The sequence below is a fragment of the Hippoglossus hippoglossus genome, chromosome 14, assembly GCF_009819705.1.
Source record: "Hippoglossus hippoglossus isolate fHipHip1 chromosome 14, fHipHip1.pri, whole genome shotgun sequence".
Taxonomy (NCBI): Eukaryota; Metazoa; Chordata; class Actinopteri; order Pleuronectiformes; family Pleuronectidae; genus Hippoglossus; species Hippoglossus hippoglossus.
Genome location: NC_047164.1, coordinates 521,511 through 531,091, shown reverse-complemented (window position 1 = coordinate 531,091; position 9,581 = coordinate 521,511). Strand labels below are relative to the sequence as shown.

At 42.6% G+C, this 9,581-nt stretch overlaps 2 protein-coding genes across 4 annotated transcripts in view; both read left to right on the top strand.

Annotated features, from left to right (window-relative positions):
- The window catches only part of dub (duboraya), a 13,306-nt gene extending 11,780 nt beyond the window's left edge, over nt 1-1,526 (top strand). For 2 of the 3 annotated variants that reach the window (XM_034607321.1, XM_034607320.1), the window contains one exon: nt 1,063-1,526. In XM_034607321.1, coding sequence (XP_034463212.1) covers nt 1,063-1,163 — 101 coding nt within the window. In that variant the 3' untranslated portion in view covers nt 1,164-1,526. The remainder of the gene's footprint in view (nt 1-1,062) is intronic. The other variant, XM_034607322.1, reaches the window with a different exon arrangement.
- Nucleotides 1,527-3,531: 2,005 nt separating this feature from the next.
- guca1d (guanylate cyclase activator 1d) lies at nt 3,532-8,732 on the top strand. Its single transcript, XM_034607343.1, has 4 exons — nt 3,532-4,255; nt 6,727-6,876; nt 8,202-8,289; nt 8,372-8,732. The coding sequence occupies exons 1-4, from the start codon at nt 4,061-4,063 to the stop codon at nt 8,494-8,496; spliced, it is 558 nt and encodes a 185-aa protein (XP_034463234.1). The 5' UTR covers nt 3,532-4,060; the 3' UTR covers nt 8,497-8,732.
- Nucleotides 8,733-9,581: the final 849 nt, after the last annotated feature.

Genomic DNA, 9,581 nt, shown 5'->3' with positions numbered 1-9,581 from the left:
AGACACAAAACCTCAAAGACACAACACCTCAAAGACACAAAACCTCAAAGACACAACACCTCAAAGACACAAAACCTCAAAGACACAACACCTCAAAGACACAAAACCTCAAAGACACAATACCTCAACGACTCCAAACCTCAAAGAGACAGAAACAGATAGATAACCTTTATTGAGACAGGGTCTAAACCAATTGGAGCAGAGCTCTCGTTTACGATGGTGCCTGCATTTACAGAAACAAGTAAAAATGACAATACAGGAGTCAACATGTCTTCAAAAAGGGACAAGAGAGACACATCAGGACAAACAGGAGCAGTCATCAACCCCAAACTGAAACTGTTCTCAGGTTAAAAAACGATCCAGCCCACTTGAGACCTGAGGTTTATTCCAGCTGGGAGCAGCGTGGTATCTGAATAAAGTTTTACACACTCTCTCACTTTTAAAAGGGATGATAAATAAAATGGTAGCTTATTAAACGTAGCTTTGTAAATAAGAACAAGACTGTTGTTCCCTGCATGAGGCAAGTGAAGGCCACGCTACTTTCTGGTACAAGGCACAACGATGGTCCGATAACTGTCACCTGTAATAAAGTGAACTGTGATATAAAGCCTCCAGGGGCTTGAGAGTATGTAAAGCAGCTTGCATGTAAATCACATCTTTGAGTCTAGCACTGATACAAATGTTGCCTGAACAATCTGCCATCTATTTGTGAAAGTAAAACACTGACTACTTCTATAAAAGAAACCAATTTAGCTTCCAGCTTCTTCGATGGCTCATTAATGTGAGTTTTAGAAGATAGTTGGTCGTCCAGCCAGATACCATATATATATATATATGATTTGTGATCTGGTGAAGAGCAAGTAATTGGTTTTATCTGGATTTAATCCTAGTCTGAGTTGAGTTAGAGCATCTTGTATGACTAAAAAGTCTGACACTCATTTTGTCAGTGCTGAGTCAATGGGTGGCGCTGACGAGTATATGACTGTGTCGTCGGCATTAAATCAACCTGACGTCGTAGATATTTTCTTCAGGAGGTCGTGAACCTTTTCTCTTTTCTCCTTCAGCTCCATGAAGATCCAGATGTTCGGCTGATGACGCCAGAGGGTCGTGATGGAAAAGGCCTGAACACTGGAGACCAACATGTTTCTTTATCTGTGACGTGAAGACGACCTGAGGGAACTTGTACATTAAAACAGAAGTTGTGAATTTATCAGCTTTTTATCAGCTCGAAGCTTTTCTACTCTGCAGCGACACATTTGATCCTTTTTATAAGAATCTGATGTTTTCTCAGTGGATTGATGACGACAACGAGGAAAACGAGGCTGAATTCTTCCTTCGTACCAAAATTTAACTTTTAACAAATGATCTTGTTTCTTGCTCAGAGGGAAAACCTGGAGTTTTATTTTTTTTAAACTAATTTTTAACACGACTGAAAGTAAACGTTTTTATTCATTTTAAAACTGGAGACGTCAAGTTGTGACGTAAAGTCTGAAAGTGAAATTAAAATCAATATTTTTGCTAAATTACAGATTGTTTGATTTTTGACGTCCTGGTGTGTTTTATCCTCAGAGTTTCACAGTGGAAGAAGAAATAGTTTTTTGACAAAAAAACGTAAGAGAAAATACAAAATTACATCCGAAGTATCTTCTTTGGCTAAAGTATCGAGTAGATTGGTGTTTTTGGTCAGTGCAACACTAACGTGAAGCAGCTGACCCACATCACATCAGAGCATCTGAACAACGATGGATATAAAAACCCTCAGATTTCAAGTTTTATGTTGAAGTCCGCTCAAAATGTTCTCATTTTTCTATTCTTCATTTTAGAAGAACAATTTAAAGCTGAATAAAGAACAATGATTATTTACAGAGGGGTGGGTTTTATGACCTATACTGCAGCCAGCCACCAGAGGGAGATCCAGATGTTTGCTGTCGTCCATCTTTAGTTACAATCATTGGTTTGGCTTGTCCGTTGTGCACATCCTCAGAAAGATGCAATATGCACACGGACATTAGGGGGCAGTGTAGAGCAGGAAGGTTGGAAGATTAATTACCCACATCTGTACGATGTGTGGCTGCAGTGAGAAGCCACAGGTTGGATGGAAATGTCCACCAATCACCAGTCACCAGTCACCGAACAGGAAACAGAATTTGACTTGACCAATTCACATGAAATAATAATGTTAGCATGTTTATTGTAATGAGCTCTGTGGGGCCCTCTAGAGGAATGCTCCAGTAACACAGGTATTTGTGTCTACCTGAACACAAGGTTGATAAAGTTGGTTACATTAGTTGAAGCCGGAGAATCCTGCTGGAGACGCGGCGTCATTGAGGACACAGCAGGTGGCGTCCTTACAGAAGGTGAATCAGTGATGAACTGTACTTACGGCTCAAGGAAACAAGGATTTCTCACAGCTGGCTCGTCCCCACACGTCTCAGAGTGTTAATCTGCAGAGGACTGAAGAGACGGATCTGGAAGGAGGAGGACGAAACAAATCTACATCTGGATCAGTTTGATAAACATCCAGTCTCACTGCTGCTGCTGACAGAACAACCACAAACCTGAGTCCAGAGGCATGCTGGGAAACTACAGTCCTACTGAGGTTAAGGTGAGAAGACAACTACAACTCCCAGGAAGCGTTGCTGTATATAACCATATATGGGTGGAGCCAGAGGTTGTTTTGGTACCAAAGGTTTAAGATGAAAGATTCTCAGTCTACGTCCTGACAGATGATGAATCATCAGCATCGACCCACCGTGACGTCACCGGTTGGTTTGTGAGCTGCTGTACATCTTGGTTTTCTGAAACCAGATGTGACCATATTTGGAGGAGGAGGGGGTGGAGCCTGAATAAGAGTTCAAGGACACGCCCACCTTCACCTGCCACCTGCACCCATTTGGAAGTACCAGCTGTCAATCACACTGTGGTATCTACCCCCCCCCCCCCCCCCAACACATCCGGTGCTTTATGGTCTGTTTGACTCTAAATGATCATAATTCACTAAATGAACATCAGCTGTTTGAAGAAGACTTGAAACTAGAGACTGAGACAGAAACTCCTGAATGTTTCCTGACGTTATAAAGTGAGAAGTGGAATCCTGGGTTCAGTGGAAACCTTCATCACTGTGGGAACATTGAAGTGACTCGTTAAGCTGTGATTTAACCTGCTGGCAGGACGAGCTGCTGATTAACACACATTGTTTCTCAGTAAAGCTGCTGATGCTCAGTTCTGAGGCGTCGGATGATTCAGGGTCACGTCCGAGTCTGACTCCATGATATTTGTAGGTACGGATTGGACCTACAATACTGGTTTAAATGTAAACTCCGAAATATACAAAAATTGAGTTTGTTGACTCAAACAATCATGTTGAATCTGACACAAATCATTACGGACCAGACTGTAATGGTCTATGTTCCATCTGCTAACATGGAGGAGTTTATGACCTATACTGCAGTCGGCCACCAGGGGGCGATCCAGATGACTTGGCTTTACGAGCTCTTTCTTTCTTTACAGTCTGTGGTGTGACAGAAAGACAAACTTCATTAAAAGGTGATCACTCTCAGTATTTTGGTGTAAAAAGTGAAAGTGAGGAGCACAGGTGAGTAGAAGGTTATATAACCTTCTTCAGGGCCGGCAGGTAAAGCCTCTTGAGGCCTCTGGCAGCGGCGCCCTCCAGCAGAGTGGCCTGATCTCATTAGGTTGTTTATTTTGGGTGCTTCCTTGATTCTTCCTCCAGGTCCTAAGAGGGTTAGAGAGTCCTGAGGTCTGCTCTCAGTCTGCAGAGTCACTGCAGCCTGGATGTGGGCCGGCCTGCTGCTGAAGACTGCTGGCCTCGCCGCCGTCGACGCCACGGATATTTCACCCTTTCCCTCACCTCTGTTCCCGCTGAGGACACTAGAGAACACGCTCCGAGTCTCTTATCATCCACCACTGATGATCTGAGGACGTCAACTTCTCTTCTGTGGTTTGTTTCTGAAATCTCAAAGTGACAGGATCTCTTCTTCGTCCTTTTTCTTGTGGGTTTGTCCGTCTTCGCCTTGGTTGCACCCGTCGGACCACACTCATGGGGAACCACGGCTCGAACCTGGAAGACATCCTGGCGGAGGATATGCACCACTGGTACAACAAGTTCATGCGAGAGTCTCCGTCAGGCCTCATCACGCTGTTCGAGCTGAAGGCCATTCTGGGCCTGAAGGGCATGAACGAGAACGCCCACAGCTACGTGGACCAGGTGTTCTTCACCTTCGACATGGACGGGGTGCGACACACACACACACACACACACACACACACACAGATCTCTATAGTTGTGAGGACACTCAATGACATAATGCATTACCTAACCCCTAACCTCTAACCCCTAACCCTAAAACCAGGTCTTAACACTCAGAAAGACAATTTAATTTGTGAGGACCAGACAAAATGTCCTCATAATGATGGTATTGAACAAAAATTGGCCTCATAACTATAAATAGACATGTGCACAGACACACACACAGGTCAGGGCAGGTTGAAACTGTCTTCTCTGTCGCGTCATGATTGTGTTAGAGTGTGTGAGTGTGTGTGTGTGTGTGTGTTGGTAATTCACATTCGACTCAGCTCAGTAAAAACACATTAAATGAACTCAAAAACAAATCAATCAATCAGGTTTTATTTGTATAGTCTCATATTCACAGATCCCAGTTTGTCTCATGGTCTTTAACAAGGTGAGACGTCCTCTGTCCTTAACCCTCAAGAGTCAAACTACTAAAACCTTTAACAGGTAAAGAAGGTAGAAACCTCAGAGACACATGTGAGGATCCGTCTCCCAGGACGGATCCTCACATGTGTCTCTGAGGATCCGTCTCCCAGGACGGACACAAGTGAACAGATGTCACGTGGAACAGAGAACCTTTGTGCTTCACATTAAAAATCACCTTCGTCATAGTTTGGAGACAGAAAGTAACAAATATCATCCATAACTTTTCATGTGACATGATGATGGGGTGACGGAGCTCTGACCTCTGACCTCTGACCTCTGACCCAGCTTCACCTCTATCTCTTCAGTTTTTACTGAACCTGAGAAATGATTTTTACAACTGTGGGACTCGGACATTTCTCCAGAACCAGAAGAATCTAATATTTAGTTTTTTCTTTGTTGGACCAGATTCATAAGAATCTGATCGTCTCCAGCTCCATGTCCAGGAGTGCACCTAAGCTCAGGGGCCACCGGGGGCCCCACGCCCACTAAAGCTCATGACATAAACCCATCGTTATCTTTGGTTTAATGATCAGAAAGTCGACGTCAAACTTCAAAACAACAAACAGAAGATTTAAAGTTTTACTTGACTGAGACAACTTAAGTTTATCTTATTTGTTTATTCAGATTAACGTGATTATTTCTACTCTGGCAGAAGAACACAAATCATTTCTATGAGTAAAAGTAAAAATAGTGTTTAAGTATTATCAGCACAATAATAGCGACTCTGGTTGAAGGGTAGATCGGCCGTCCTCCAAGCAGAAGGTTGGTGGTTCGAGCCCAGCTTCCTGCATGCCGAAGTGTCCTTGGGCAAAATGCTGAACCCCGAATGGCCCCCGATAGAAAAACTGCTGCCCATAGATGCTCTGTGTGAATGAGTGATGGCAAACTGAGCTGTAAAGTGTCATCAAGACGAGAAAAGATCTTTATAAATACCAAGTATTTGAACTATTCTGCAGAATATTAATTAATCGATCAACTGAAACGTTTCTCTTCAACAAACACGTGTTAACTTTTAAACTTCTCATGGTTTTCACGTGTGAACTGATGAAGACGACATGTGACCAAAAGCTTCAGTTAAAAACAAGCAAACCAAACAACAAACACCAAACAATAAAAACCTTTATGCTGAAATTCTGTGCTTTTATTTTGAAGATTAACCAGATGTAGCTTTTTATGTTGTTATTGCAGATTTAATGTAACAATTAAGACATTGGATGTTTTTCTTCTGGTCTAGATTTTAAATCATATTTTTAAATCACATATTAACCTTTAGTCATTTTATTGTTTTTATAAATAGATAATTTCATACTTTTGTGTGTGATCGAGAACATGGATGACCTGACGCTGAGCCCCCACTGGCTCCCTGACTAAGTGGCTTACAGCGTTAGCATGCAGAGCTAGCTATTATCCCTGCTGTGTGTGGTTACGCTGAGCTAAGTGGATTCAGAGAGTGTGGAGATGAAGTCCAGTGAAGATGTTCTGAGAGCTCGGGAGCTTGTTGCCATGGAAACGTGCCGCAGGTCGTGACGGTGATAGATGAGGAAATCGACGTGTTGGGATCAAATCCTGCGACATCAGCAGATTTAGATTTTAATGTTTTAAATTCTGTCGAGTCAGAGATGAAAACATTAGTACGGTAGCCCTGAGGTGAAAAACACAACAACATAAAACACGTTTCGGCAGCACTTCCTTTCTGTTGTCCAATCAGAGACGAGCCTTGTCGAGCGCAGGTAAAAACCTTTTTCTATTAGAAGTTCATGCAGTTGTGTTCTGTGATTTGTCGTGTTCTGACTCAGACACACAAAAACTAACTTATCGTCTCTTTCACCTTCAGTTGTTTCGATCAAGTTTTTCACTCTGCGCTCAGAGAAGTGATGAGAAACCAAAACAAAGTGAATGAGAATTCAATTTAGGATTTTGGAGACACGGCAGAGGATGAAACCTTGATCATGAATCAGAGTGTAACCCCCGTCCTTTGTTTTCTGCAGGACGGTTACATCGACTTTGTGGAATATATCGCCGCCGTCAGTCTGATGCTGAAAGGAGAAATCAACCAGAAACTGAAGTGGTACTTCAAACTGTTTGACCAGGACGGCAACGGAAAGATCGACAAGGACGAACTGGAGACCATCTTCTCGGTAATGAGGCTCGAAGCAAAACGCACAAACGAGAACAGGGTCCGATTAAAGTTGTGACTGTAAAAATATAAATATATGAGAATGATATTTCCAACATTTTACACACTTTAGAAAATAAATGGTTAATCTGTTAAATCATGTTTTACCATTAACGTCAGTAACAAAATAACAGATATAATCAATTCACTTCAGCTAATTCTTTGTTTTACTTTGTTCATAGGTATTATATAGATAGTAATTTAAAAATGGATAAGAAAATAAATGTAACGTTGCTGTGGAGAGAATTTGTCCCACTTTTCTTTGCAGAATCGTTAATTCAAACAGAAAGAGAAAGTCTTGGGGGTCATTCAGATGTTTTTTAATGTGAGACCAGTCGTTGGGTCGTATTTCTCTCCCATGACACCAGTGTCTTTCTCCTTGTGGAACCTTCACCAGATCTTTAGATGTTGATCCTGCTTCACTCCTGTTTCCTCCACTTGTAGAAAATGGTTCTCACTGGTTCCCAGAGACTCAGCGGAGACTTTGTGATCCTGTCCGATGAATTTGTTTCACATTTGTTCTGAATTTCTTTAGTTCGCAGCATCATGTGATGCTTTTCTGGACCTTCAGTCTACTTCACATTGTCAGGTTCTATTTAAGTGTTAGGATTGAACAGGTCTAGGAATCCAGCCTGGGTGTCACAGTGAAGACAATTATCATTTCAATTTGGGGGTTTGGTTGATTTCCTAAATGAGGGGGCAATGACTTTTTCACAGCACTTTCCCCCTTCTGATTCCGATGAGGTGGCCAATCAGATTATAGGGCCCGCCCCTGAACCTGACCTTCTCTCCACCTCCAGAAACGTCTCCTCTGAGTAAACCCACGCTGAATCAGCAGTAATGAAGCTGCTCCGACAGAAAACTGGGCTGGATTAACTCTGAAATTAGGTGAGCGCTAAGCTGCTGAATGAGCTCAGGAAGTGGTCAAAGACTCCAGCCCAGAGGAGGACGTCACCCCAGTCTGAAAGCTAGAGTCCAGTCTGAAGATCAAGGTCCAGTCTGAGGACGAAATTAGTCAAGCGCTAATCTGCTGAACGAGCTGCAACCCAGAGGAGGACGTCATCCCAGTCTGAAGATCAAGGTCCAGTCTGAGGACCAGGATCCAGACTTTGTCATTTTCTCTCTTTCCTTAATCCAATAGTAATTCTGGCCCAAACGATCCACTAAACCCCACTCATCAAATTAAAGTTCAGATTCTGAGTTTTTAAAGTTGTTTTAAACCTTGACACCAAGTTGAACCAGACCTCCTGATCATCAGTTGTTTCGTTTGTGTGTCTCCCCCTGCAGGCCATCCAGGACATCACACGAAACAGAGATATCGGCCCAGAAGAGATCGTCGCGCTCATATTTGAGAGGATAGATGTGAACGGAGAAGGTAAAGAAATCCCAGTTAAATAAAGGTATACAAATCAAACTCACCCATTAAAACCCCTCCGCTGTCTTCGACCTTTGACCAGGTGAGTTGACGCTTGAGGAGTTCATCGAAGGAGCCAGAGGCCACGAGGACATCATGGACATGCTGAAGACCCTGATGGACCTGACGCCAGTGTTAGTCATCATCGTGGAGGGGCGGGAGGGATGAGAGCGCAGAGCCGGAGCTGCAGAAGGACCACAAAGACTGAAGCAGAACCCCTATCCCAAAAAAAACCAATGGACCCTCACCCCTTCGAGAAGAGAAAGACTTGTTTTACCCTCTCTGCTGTTTGCTGGTCTGGACGAGGCAGCAGGAATCAACAGGTGCTGAAAACATCAAACATTTTAGATGGCCTAGAATTGGCCGTCCAGACTCCGAACATCCAACTGCCCCTCGTCCTCATCGTCTCCAGGTGTCAGGTTGAAAAGGGAACAAAGATATCCAGACTTTGTGTTCCATCTGATCTGTCTTTCAGCTCACAGGTCAGTTCCTTCAAATTCAGTCAAACACAAAAGACTTTGAGTTCTCGTGGTTATGAAAGAGTCCAGACACGTTCTGAGCCATGTGAACAACATCAAGCATCAAAAACTGACAAAAATGGTCCAAATTAATAGAAGTTGAAATCAAAGAATTTCTCAGATTTGATTTTCTTTGATCTAATGACTCCAGACTTCATTGATACATAATCATTTTTTTTCTGACAGCTTGGTTATAGACTTTTAACATTTGAGAATCTTGGTTTCGTAGAAAAACTTGATCTTATTCGTCAAACTAATCGCCAACTGTGGTTCCAACATCGAGCACTAGTATCTTAAAGTTCCTATCCAGACCCAGCGCGAATCTTCAGCCTGGATTTTAGAGAAACCTATTTAAAAAGGAGCTATTTGTACGTTTGTATTATCGCTACGTAGCTAATGTTAGCATTAGCAGCGTTCTACATACAAATCTTTCAGAAACAAACAATATTCCAATTTCTGTCTCTGGATATAAAAACAACACCATCATTAGTTCTTGTTTTCTTCTGTTTCTATCACTTCTTAGCTTCTCTGCAGCCACATGGTGATCGACTCTGTGTCTGATGAAGTGTTTTCATGTAAAAACAAAGTGAATCAATGTGTCGTCCCACTGGATATTACCCATGATCCTCTGCTTCCTGACCCTGAAGAGCTGCAGCTGTAACAAATCCACCAAACTGATCAGAATTCTTCATGTTTCAACAGTTTCCTGCTGAATATTGGAGATAAACTCTGGTT

Coding starts and splice junctions, on each gene's coding strand:
- guca1d (XM_034607343.1), top strand. CDS start 4,061: ATGGGGAACCACGGCTCGAACCTGGAAGACATCCTGGCGGAGGATATG. Junction 6,877..8,201: donor AACTGGAGACCATCTTCTCG/GTAATGAGGCTC, acceptor CTCCCCCTGCAG/GCCATCCAGGACATCACACG. Junction 8,290..8,371: donor GATAGATGTGAACGGAGAAG/GTAAAGAAATCC, acceptor ACCTTTGACCAG/GTGAGTTGACGCTTGAGGAG.